Source organism: Nannobrachium achirus (assembly GCF_963921795.1).
Source record: "Nannobrachium achirus genome assembly, chromosome: 15".
Taxonomy (NCBI): Eukaryota; Metazoa; Chordata; class Actinopteri; order Myctophiformes; family Myctophidae; genus Nannobrachium; species Nannobrachium achirus.
In genome coordinates, this window is record NC_137822.1 from 50,779,868 (window position 1) to 50,792,850 (window position 12,983).

Here is a 12,983-nt window from a genome sequence, read left to right on the forward strand (position 1 = left end):
CCATTCACCTCAACACACTGCACTTCTAGTGTTGTGTAGAGCTATAGTTTTATCATGTCCATAACAGTGTAAATACCAGGAGATCTATAGTTTTATTATGTGTAGATCTGTAGTTTTGTTATGTGTATCATAGATCTAGTTCTACAGTACATGTATATATATTGTATATTACAGCGTAAACACCAGGAGATCCGTGCCATGCGCAGTCAGCTGAAGAAGATCTGTAGTTTTATCATGTGTAGATCTATAGTTTTATCATGTGTAGATCTATAGTTTTCTTTGTATATACTGTATGTGTGTATTGTATATTACAGCGTAAACACCAGGAGATCCGAGCCATGCGCAGTCAGCTGAAGAAGATCGAGGATCTTGGAGCAGCCATGGAGGAAGCTCTGATCCTGGACAACAAATACACAGAACACAGCACTGTGGGGCTGGCACAGCAGTGGGACCAACTGGACCAACTGGGGATGAGGATGCAACATAACCTGGAACAGCAGATACAAGCTAGGTATGATTATATGCAATATATACTGTACATACCATACTATACCATACTATAATACACTATACTATACCATACCAACTGGACCAGCTGGGGATGAGGATGCAACATAACCTGGAACAGCAGATACAAGCTAGGTACTCCATTTGTTACAGAGCTGTAAGGGTCCATTTGGTTCCATTTGTACACTCTCAGAGTCACAGAGCTGTAATGCTATCTTTCACATTGACAGCTTGTAAAGACAGCTTATCTGAATGTTTAGCATATAAACTAAGTGTGGAGGTTAAAATGAAGGAAGGTTTTATATAAACTATAAAGTGTGGAGGTTAAAATGAATGTTTTGTGTGTTTGTGCAGGAACACCACTGGAGTGACAGAGGAGGTTAAAATGAATGTTTTATATAAACTATTGAGCTTAGAGGTTAAAATGAATGTTTTGTGTGTTTGTGCAGGAACACCACTGGAGTGACAGAGGAGGCACTGAAGGAGTTCAGCATGATGTTCAAGTAAGTTCTCATCCTACATTAAACCTTGTTATTATTAAACCTCCTAACTCCAAAATGTTCATTTTGAAATGAAAATGATCTCAAGTGGAGTTAGGAGGTTTTGACTGAAGGGCTTTTTACTGCTTTTCATTGGTTCAATATTATTTTAACAACACACAGACATAAAGGGTGTTCAATAGTTTAACCAACACACAGACATAAAGGGTGTTCAATAGTTTAACCAACACTCAGACATAAAGGGTGTTCAATAGTTTAACCAACACACAGAAATAAAGGGTGTTCAATAGTTTAACCAACACTCAGACATAAAGGGTGTTCAATAGTTTAACCAACACACAGACATAAAGGGTGTTCAATAGTTTAACCAACACAGAGACATAAAGGGTGTTCAATAGTTTAACCAACACTCAGACATAAAGGGTATTCAATAGTTTAACCAACACTCAGACATAAAGGGTGTTCAATAGTTTAACCAACACTCAGACATAAAGGGTGTTCAATAGTTTAACCAACACTCAGACATAAAGGGTGTTCAATAGTTTAACCAACACACAGACATAAAGGGTGTTCAATAGTTTAACCAACACACAGACCTAAAGGGTGTTCAATAGTTTAACCAACACTCAGACATAAAGGGTGTTCAATAGTTTAACCAACACTCAGACATAAAGGGTGTTCAATAGTTTAACCAACACACAGACATAAAGGGTGTTCAATAGTTTAACCAACACACAGACATAAAGGGTGTTCAATAGTTTAACCAACACACATACCTAAAGGGTGTTCAATAGTTTAACCAATACTCAGACATAAAGGGTGTTCAATAGTTTAACCAACACACAGACATAAAGGGTATTCAATAGTTTAACCAACACTCAGACATAAAGGGTGTTCAATAGTTTAACCAACACACAGACATAAAGGGTGTTCAATAGTTTAACCAACACTCAGACATAAAGGGTGTTCAATAGTTTAACCAACACTCAGACATAAAGGGTGTTCAATAGTTTAACCAACACTCAGACATAAAGGGTGTTCAATAGTTTAACCAACACTCAGACATAAAGGGTGTTCAATAGTTTAACCAACACACAGACATAAAGGGTGTTCAATAGTTTAATCAACACACAGACCTAAAGGGTGTTCAATAGTTTAACCAACACTCAGACATAAAGGGTGTTCAATAGTTTAACCAACACTCAGACATAAAGTGTATTCAATAGTTTAACCAACACACAGACATAAAGGGTGTTCAATAGTTTAACCAACACACAGACATAAAGGGTGTTCAATAGTTTAACCAACACACAGACCTAAAGTGTTCAATAGTTTAACCAACACTCAGACATAAAGGGTGTTCAATAGTTTAACCAACACTCAGACATAAAGGGTGTTCAATAGTTTAACCAACACACAGACCTAAAGGGTGTTCAATAGTTTAACCAACACACAGACATAAAGGGTGTTCAATAGTTTAACCAACACACAGACATAAAGGGTGTTCAATAGTTTAACCAACACACAGACATAAAGGGTGTTCAATAGTTTAACCAACACACAGACATAAAGGGTGTTCAATAGTTTAACCAACACTCAGACATAAAGGGTGTTCAATAGTTTAACCAACACTCAGACATAAAAGGTGTTCAATAGTTTAACCAACACTCAGACATAAAGGGTGTTCAATAGTTTAACCAACACACAGACATAAAGGGTGTTCAATAGTTTAACCAACACAGAGACATAAAGGGTGTTCAATAGTTTAACCAACACTCAGACATAAAGGGTGTTCAATAGTTTAACCAACACTCAGACATAAAGGGTGTTCAATAGTTTAACCAACACTCAGACATAAAGGGTGTTCAATAGTTTAACCAACACTCAGACATAAAGGGTGTTCAATAGTTTAACCAACACACAGACATAAAGGGTGTTCAATAGTTTAACCAACACACAGACCTAAAGGGTGTTCAATAGTTTAACCAACACTCAGACATAAAGGGTGTTCAATAGTTTAACCAACACTCAGACATAAAGGGTGTTCAATAGTTTAACCAACACACAGACATAAAGGGTGTTCAATAGTTTAACCAACACACAGACATAAAGGGTGTTCAATAGTTTAACCAACACACATACCTAAAGGGTGTTCAATAGTTTAACCAATACTCAGACATAAAGGGTGTTCAATAGTTTAACCAACACACAGACATAAAGGGTGTTCAATAGTTTAACCAACACTCAGACATAAAGGGTGTTCAATAGTTTAACCAACACACAGACATAAAGGGTGTTCAATAGTTTAACCAACACTCAGAAATAAAGGGTGTTCAATAGTTTAACCAACACTCAGACATAAAGGGTGTTCAATAGTTTAACCAACACTCAGACATAAAGGGTGTTCAATAGTTTAACCAACACTCAGACATAAAGGGTGTTCAATAGTTTAACCAACACACAGACATAAAGGGTGTTCAATAGTTTAATCAACACACAGACCTAAAGGGTGTTCAATAGTTTAACCAACACTCAGACATAAAGGGTGTTCAATAGTTTAACCAACACTCAGACATAAAGTGTGTTCAATAGTTTAACCAACACACAGACATAAAGGGTGTTCAATAGTTTAACCAACACACAGACATAAAGGGTGTTCAATAGTTTAACCAACACACAGACCTAAAGGGTGTTCAATAGTTTAACCAACACTCAGACATAAAGGGTGTTCAATAGTTTAACCAACACTCAGACATAAAGGGTGTTCAATAGTTTAACCAACACACAGACCTAAAGGGTGTTCAATAGTTTAACCAACACACAGACATAAAGGGTGTTCAATAGTTTAACCAACACACAGACATAAAGGGTGTTCAATAGTTTAACCAACACTCAGACATAAAGGGTGTTCAATAGTTTAACCAACACTCAGACATAAAAGGTGTTCAATAGTTTAACCAACACTCAGACATAAAGGGTGTTCAATAGTTTAACCAACACTCAGACATAAAGGGTGTTCAATAGTTTAACCAACACTCAGACATAACGGGTGTTCAATAGTTTAACCAACACTCAGACATAAAGGGTGTTCAATAGTTTAACCAACACTCAGACATAAAGGGTGTTCAATAGTTTAACCAACACACAGACCTAAAGGGTGTTCAATAGTTTAACCAACACTCAGACATAAAGGGTGTTCAATGGTTTAACCAACACTCAGACATAAAGGGTGTTCAATGGTTTAACCAACACTCAGACATAAAGGGTGTTCAATGGTTTAACCAACACACAGACATAAAGGGTGTTCAATAGTTTAACCAACACTCAGACATAAAGGGTGTTCAATGGTTTAACCAACACACAGACATAAAGGGTGTTCAATGGTTTAACCAACACTCAGACATAAAGGGTGTTCAATGGTTTAACCAACACACAGACATAAAGGGTGTTCAATGGTTTAACCAACACTCAGACATAAAGGGTGTTCAATAGTTTAACCAACACACAGACATAAAGGGTATTCAATAGTTTAACCAACACTCAGACATAAAGGGTGTTCAATAGTTTAACCAACACTCAGACATAAAGGGTGTTCAATAGTTTAACCAACACTCAGACATAAAGGGTGTTCAATAGTTTAACCAACACACAGACATAAAGGGTGTTCAATAGTTTAACCAACACTCAGACATAAAGGATGTTCAATAGTTTAACCAACACTCAGACATAAAGGGTGTTCAATAGTTTAACCAACACACAGACATAAAGGGTGTTCAATAGTTTAACCAACACTCAGACATAAAGGGTGTTCAATGGTTTAACCAACACTCAGACATAAAGGGTGTTCAATGGTTTAACCAACACTCAGACATAAAGGGTGTTCAATGGTTTAACCAACACTCAGACATAAAGGGTGTTCAATAGTTTAACCAACACTCAGACATAAAGGGTGTTCAATAGTTTAACCAACACTCAGACATAAAGGGTGTTCAATAGTTTAACCAACACACATACATAAAGGGTGTTCAATAGTTTAACCAACACTCAGACATAAAGGATGTTCAATAGTTTAACCAACACTCAGACATAAAGGGTGTTCAATAGTTTAACCAACACACAGACACAAAGGGTATTCAATAGTTTAACCAACACTCAGACATAAAGGGTGTTCAATAGTTTAACCAACACTCAGACATAAAGGGTGTTCAATAGTTTAACCAACACACAGACATAAAGGGTGTTTAATAGTTTAACCAACACTCAGACATAAAGGGTGTTCAATAGTTTAACCAACACTCAGACATAAAGGGTGTTCAATAGTTTAACCAACACACAGACATAAAGGGTGTTCAATAGTTTAACCAACACTCAGACATAAAGGGTGTTCAATAGTTTAACCAACACAGATACATAAAGGGTGTTCAATAGCACACATTTATGGAAAAAAGAGTGGGCCAATCGGGTTTGGCAGAAAGTGTGGAGTTAGGAGGTTTTGTCCCAAGCACTTTTTACTACTTTCCATTGGTTCAACATTATTTTAACCAACACTCAGATGTAAAGGGTGTTCAATAGCCCTGATTTATGACAAAAAAACTAAAACCTCAAAAATGGCCAGACAGTGACGATAGTATTTATATTACAATATATCTACATTACACCTTTAGTTCTTAGATATGTGTAGTTCTCTGTCTACATTACACTGCGTTATTATATAGTATTTATATTAGAATATATATATACCTACATTACACCTTTAGTTCTTAGATATGTGCTCCCTAATGGTGTGCAGAGTTTGGGTTGTGTGGTGCACAGTGTATGAGGTTTGGGTTATGAGGTTGTGTGGTGCACAGTGTATGAGGTTTGGGTTATGGCGTGTAATGGGGTTGTGAGTTTGGGTTGTGTGGTGTGCACACAGTGCTTGAGGCATAGAAAGTAACTTTAGCTGGTGCTTGACATGACTGCAATGAAGGATGGGGAAGGTGATTATGTATGCGTTGCTTGCCAACTGAATTCAGTTACCTTCTCCGATACCCGGGTGTTGTGATCACATGGTGCTCACGCCTGCAAACACGCTGCAAACTGACAGCAACTTGGGGGCCTTCCTCCATTCAGACATGCTGCCACTCAGACATCGACTTCTGAGTGGCAGCACTGCCATAGAGACCCCCGCTTCTACGAGGAAGGAGGTTCTGCATCTTTGCAGCGAGTGACAGCTGCGAGCCTCGCACCCGTGTCGTATACTAAAGCAATAAGCCACAAGAAGTGATAAAAGTACACTTCTCCGCCACCAGGTAGAGACATTTCCTTGTTTACCAGCCACATCCCAGGAACGGAAGCCAGTGTGTGTTTATAAAGTCACGTCATTTTTTGGCCAAAAAATAGGGAAACAACACTTATGTGTTAGATCAGTCTCATGTTAAGAACCATATTCGATCCATAACATGTTTATTTTCATCCAGATTTAGCTGCTATGTGGGTGAACATCACATCAAAACCGCTTGCATAGCAACCTAAACTAACAGCCGAGTGGTGCCTGGAGAATAGAGGGCGCTTGTTGCCTTTACAAGCCCCGCCCGGAGCCATTCAGTCACTGTCCTATGCATGCGGGCGGTGCTTAGAAACACCCGCACGACAGGATTTGAGAGAAAATCAAACGCTCGCTTCTCTAGTTCAGACTCACCGCACAGTGGAAAGAAATAACGCACCTGGCTTTGATATAAACTGATTCAAGGTGGTGGTTATAGTCTCATATACCACGGCAACCAGCCAATCAGAATCAAGGAATGGAAAAAGGAGTAGAACCTTTGTATACGACGTGGGTCATGTCGGTGTGTTTGGTGTCCTCCTCATCGATTAGAAAGAGAGTATTTCTATGCTATAAACCCAGGTGTTTTATAGAGAGTATTTATGTGTGTGTTTGTGTTTCCAGACACTTTGACTAGGAGATGTATTTATATTTATATTTATGTGTGTTTGTGCTTCCAGACACTTTGACAAGGAGAAGTATTTATATTTATTTGTATATTTATGTGTATATTTATGTTTGTGTTTCCAGACACTTTGACAAGAAGTATTTATATTTATGTGTATATTTATGTGTATATTTATGTTTGTGCTTCCAGACACTTTGACAAGGAGAAGTATTTATATTTATGTGTATATGTATGTTTGTGTTTCCAGACACTTTGACAAGGAGAAGTATTTATATTTATGTGTGTTTGTGTTTCCAGACACTTTGACAAGGAGAAGTATTTATATTTATGTGTATATTTATGTTTGTGTTTCCAGACACTTTGACAAGGAGAAGTATTTATATTTATGTGTATATTTATGTTTGTGTTTCCAGACACTTTGACAAGGAGAAGTATTTATATTTATGTGTATATCTATGTGTATATTTATGTGTATATTTATGTGTGTTTCCAGACACTTTGACAAGGAGAAGTATTTATATTTATGTGTATATTTATGTGTATATTTATGTGTATATTTATGTGTGTTTCCAGACACTTTGACAAGGAGAAGTCTGGTCGTCTGAACCACCAGGAGTTCAAGTCGTGTCTTCGCTCCCTGGGTTACGACCTTCCCATGGTGGAGGAGGGGGAACCTGACCCCGAGTTCGAATCCATCCTGGACACAGTGGACCCCAACAGGTCCGCTCACCCACTGTCACACACACACAGTTAAAACTTGAACATTCATGATCATTAGTATTAGTATTATTGATTGTAATAATGTGGTTATTATTTCAGGGACGGTAACATGTCTCTCCAGGAGTATTATTAACCCATTTAGGCATGAACACATTATGACGCAATATTTTATGCTTTAAATATAAAAAAATAGCGAGTGCCGCGCTGCGAGCTTGTAGATCTGCTATTTTTGACCCGATTAGAATTTTTGACCCGATTCTATAAGTGTCTTTTGAATCCTTCTAAAGATTTTTGGAGAAAAAAAAACTATGTTTCTATGTCAGCAATCTGGCCAGCTATCGTCAAAGAAAAGGTCCTTTTCACTTCAACTGGAGCTCAGTTAGTCTGTTCTTGAGACACTACTATGTCAGTGGTTCTCAAACCTTTTCATGTGAAGGACCCCCAAAATGATATTTATTTGGCCACCGACCCCCATCTCAAAATATCTAGTTCCAGGGACCCCCCCCCCCCCCCCCCCCCCCCCCCCAGAAGCAAAATTTGAACGATTTGCACACATTTTCACGACTTTTTTCAAAAATAGCAGATCTACAAGCTCGCAGCGCGGCACTCGGTGCCGCGCTGTGAGCTTGTATGTCTGGTATTTTTCACTGGTTAAAGCATTCAATAATTCTCGGCCCTAAATGGGTTAATGTTATTATTATTAATATTAATAAAGTGATTATGTATTATTATTGTTCCAGGGACGGTAACGTGTCTCTACAGGAGTACATGGCCTTCATGATCAGTCGTGAAACGGAGAACGTGAAATCCAGTGAGGAGATCGAGAGCGCCTTCCGAGCTCTGAGCACCGAGAACAAACCTTACGTCACTAAAGAGGAGCTTTACCAGGTATTATTATCTTTATCACATGAGGAAGATTCTTGCAAAACACCATTTCTGGACACTGTGCTGCTCCTACAGATTTCACCCTAAAAGCGCTACACAGCATCTCTACAGTCATGTCATCAACATGGATCTGTCCCATTTCCCATATTCCCTCCTGATTGGCTGCCACTGCCTTCTAAAGTTTGTGTATGCGACCTGAACAAGGAACAGATTATAATCAGTGGTGTTGTTTCAGAACAAGGAACAGATTATAATCCCTGGTCTTGTTTTCAGAACAAGGAACAGATTATAATCTGTGGTATTGTTTCAGAACAAGGAGCAGATTATATTCTGTGGTGTTGTTTCAGAACAAGGAACAGATTATAATCTCTGGTATTGTTTCAGAACAAGGAACAGATTATATTCTGTGGTGTTGTTTCAGAACAAGGAACAGATTATAATTCCTGGTATTGTTTCAGAACAAGGAGCAGTTTATAATCCCTGGTGTTGTTTCAGAACAAGGAACAGATTATAATCTGTGGTATTGTTTCAGAACAAGGAACAGATTATATTCTGTGGTGTTGTTTCAGAACAAGGAACAGATTATAATTCCTGGTATTGTTTCAGAACAAGGAGCAGATTATAATCCCTGGTATTGTTTCAGAACAAGGAACAGATTATAATCCCTGGTATTGTTTCAGAACAAGGAGCAGATTATAATCTGTGGTATTGTTTCAGAACCTGTCTAAGGAACAGATTATAACCTGTGGTATTGTTTCAGAACCTGTCCAAGGAACAGGCTGACTACTGCATCTCCCACATGAAGCCCTACTTGGACGCCAAGGGACGCGAGATGCCTTCAGCCTTCGACTTCGTGGAATTCACGCGCTCGCTGTTCGTCAACTGATGAAGTGTTAGCTCCGCCTCCCAGGGACCAACCAGGATGCTTTTATTACACACAAACATAACGTGCACGCACATAACGTAAACACACACACATAACGTGCACGCACATAACGTAAACACACACACACACATAACGTACACACACATAGCGTGCACACACTCACACACACAATGTACACGTGCACAGCTGAAACTGCATGTATGTGAAGCTACCACTACTCTCACAGTACAGATCTATAATCTACTATCTAATCTCTGAATGATTTACACCACCTCACTCTGCGCTTCTCTCTAGTTAGTTAACGATAATAATAATAATATTAATGCTGATAGTGCAGGTGTCTGAAATGAACTGTGATTGTTTTAGCTGTCTTTAGTTGTGCTTTACGCTGGTGATATTCCATTCATGTTGCATTCATATTAATATCTGCTGATATTCCATTCATGTTCCATTTATATTAATATCCCTTCTGACTGCAGTGTGTTCAAATAAATAAATCCTGTTTACAACTGGAAAACACCAGCTGTCTCCTTTATTTCATGTCTCTAAATGACATAAAACATTTATTTCTTCTTTAAATGACATAAAACATTGATTTCTTCTTTAAATGACATAAAACATTTATTTCTTCTTTAAATGACAAAACATTGATTTCTTCTTTAATTGACATCAAAGGGCATCTCTGATAAATAATCAAATCAAAAGAAAAGGACCAGAACACAGTCAAGAACTTAGAGAAATAAAAGTAGCTTTATTTGGATGTTTGGAGATCTTAGATCCACATGACCGACCGTAACCCGAGTCCCCAGAAACCAATCATTATTGTTTTATTTGTCATGTCACATTACAGGCAGTGGTGGAAAAAGTACTCAAATGTTTTACTTAGAGGAGGACTTCACCACTTTTCAACCTGTCTTCATATAATAGGTCCTCAATAATGTTCATGATAAAATATCATTTTTTTTCCTACTCAGTCCAGGTCTCCTAGGAGAGCTGTGGGAAGTTCAGAATCCATCGTCTTGTGACATCATATTCCCCCCAAAAAATTGTAATCAATATTTTTGAAAAAGATATTTAGATTTTTATTATCGCGGGAACAATGGCTTCCACTTTAAAATTGCAACTTTTCAGGAATAGAAAACCTGCAATTGATGATGTCACAAGACGATGGGTTTCTGACCTGCCCACAGCCCTCCTCTGAAAAAGAAAATGAAAAAAAAAAAGCTATTTTTGAGTGAGGACCAATTATATGAACATAGGTTGAAAAGTGGTGGAGTGCCCCTTTAAGTAAAAGTATCAATACTGCAATGTAAAAATGCTCTGTTACAATTAGGAGTACGAAATAAAAATTAAATACTTGAGTAAAAGTATACAAGCATTGGCATCAATAAGTACTTAAAGTAAAAGTACAAAATGTTTGAAAATAGACGATCTACAAGCTCACAACGCGTCGCATCGAGCTTGTAGATCGGCTATTTTCAAATTGCCATGGTATAAAATAAGGTTTAAGTGGTTTATGTTTTTATAATTTATATCTGCAAAGTAACTAGAAACTAGTTTTCAAATAAATGTAGTGGAGTAAAAGTACAATATTTGGATCCCAGATGCAGTGGAGTAGAAGTATTGGAAATACTCAAGTAAAGTACAAACATCTCCAAAAATGTTACTTTATGTTGGTTTGTTTACTGTTGAGAGAGAAAACAATGTTTCAATGTTTCACGTTAAGTTAATCATCTGGGGACCCCCAAAATAATTGGGGGGTCGTGTGTGATGTGATGACGTCATCAAACGATAAAGTCAACTTCAACTCAACTTTTTACTGAGTCGAGTCGACTTGCAAAAACCACAAGTCATTAATGTGTTAGTTCAGACCATCAATGCAGTGAAAAAACGTTATAGCGAGAGCATAAGAGGAAGAGAAGATTCAAAGTGCATGATATGAAACTGATCCGCATGATAAAATAAGTGCATATATTTAAAGACATTATGAAAGCAGAAAGACCATTAAAACACAGTTCAGTCTGTGAGGCGTCAACAGGCTTAGCTTTATTCACCATTCTAATCACTGATGAATAAAAGATGGTGGTGCTACTCCCTCCGGTGGTGGTCTGGTGGTACTACTCCTGATGCTCCAGTATGGTTTACTTTCTACTGCTAGAAATAGAAGCAGCAGCCACGCCCACCGCTACTTCAACGTTTCCTCAACTGTCTTTACAAATCTGCAGCCCGCAGTTTTCTTCTTCTTAGTCGGGGACCCACAAGCCCAAAAGCTCAAGGAATAGGGTTGAACCTGTGATTTTCTGCCGCACTTTTTATTTCTGTTTTATCTATTCGTTTGGTCATTAAGGTCCACAGAATGAGAGGCCTGCTCTGCCGGAAACATCGCGAAAAAAAAGTTATGGCCATTTGTATATTCACTGTCCCATTGACTACACTACATAGGAAAATAAATATATTGTAAAAAAAAGAAAAATCTGCTTTAAGTAGCATGTGAGGGGTCAAACTGGAGGGTTTTCATGATTCTGAATCCATTGCAAGCATTTGTTTTGCATGAAAAACATTCCTTGGGCTAAAAACGGACCAACAAAACTGTGAAAAGTGATGAGTCATCACTTTACACCTGCTGTGTGTTTGGCACATCTCTTGATAACGGACAGACTGCTTACCAGAGCATCAATGGGTTCTACTGTACATACCGTACATTCATAGCTTGGCTGCAGGAGGAAAAATTAATAAAATGTACTTCTTAGAATAAATTCATGAATGTCTCTATGACCATCTGCGTTGATTAATCTGTCATTAAATTACTGTAAACAAACTACAATGCAAATTATAACAAAATGATGGCTTTCATAAGGTAACACTTGAACCACCCCGGTGACGGTTTTCCATTGCGACGTGTCGCCACTCCGACTGTAACTTCTTATTGTGGGAGTGGCAACACTTCCATAGAGGTTATGTTTAGGGTTAGGATAAGAGATCAGACACTAACCCTATCTCTAACCCTAACCCTAAACCTTAGGCCCACGGGAGTGTCGCCACTCCGACAATAAGAAGTCACTGTCGGAATGGAGATATGTCTGAATGGAAACATGTTCCCGAGATGGTTTTAGTGTCGGAATGGAGACACAGTGGCGATGTGTAACCGTATAGGTCTACCATATCCCCCCTATCTTGACAAATGGTTTATTCCCTGCTTCAGGTCAGCACAGGTGTAATGTATTGTTGTTAATTTAGCAGCAGCAGCAGTGCATTGTGTTTCTAGTGTGGCAGACGGTTGTTTACTTGTGCCTGAGGTTAAATAAAACCATCCACTGATGGACTGATCAGTCATCATCCTGTTGTCATTAAGCTGATCTTAAGGTAATAAAACCATCCACTGATGGACTGATCAGTCATCATCCTGTTGTCATTAAGCTGATCTTAAGGTAATAAAACCATCCACTGATGGACTGATCAGTCATCATCCTGTTGTCATTAAGCTGATCTTAAGGTAATAAAACCATCCACTGATGGACTAATCAATCATCATCCTGTTGTCATTAAGCTGAT

At 38.1% G+C, this 12,983-nt stretch overlaps 1 protein-coding gene across 2 annotated transcripts in view; it reads left to right on the forward strand.

Moving 5' to 3' along the window:
* Positions 1–9,935, forward strand: part of sptan1 (spectrin alpha, non-erythrocytic 1) — a 155,515-nt gene extending 145,580 nt beyond the window's left edge. For both annotated transcript variants that reach the window (XM_080743101.1, XM_080743102.1), the window contains 5 exons: positions 315–511; positions 957–1,010; positions 7,514–7,660; positions 8,401–8,548; positions 9,306–9,935. In XM_080743101.1, coding sequence (XP_080599227.1) covers positions 315–511; positions 957–1,010; positions 7,514–7,660; positions 8,401–8,548; positions 9,306–9,431 — 672 coding nt within the window. In that variant the 3' untranslated portion in view covers positions 9,432–9,935. The remainder of the gene's footprint in view (positions 1–314; positions 512–956; positions 1,011–7,513; positions 7,661–8,400; positions 8,549–9,305) is intronic.
* The last annotated feature ends 3,048 nt before the right edge of the window (positions 9,936–12,983 follow it).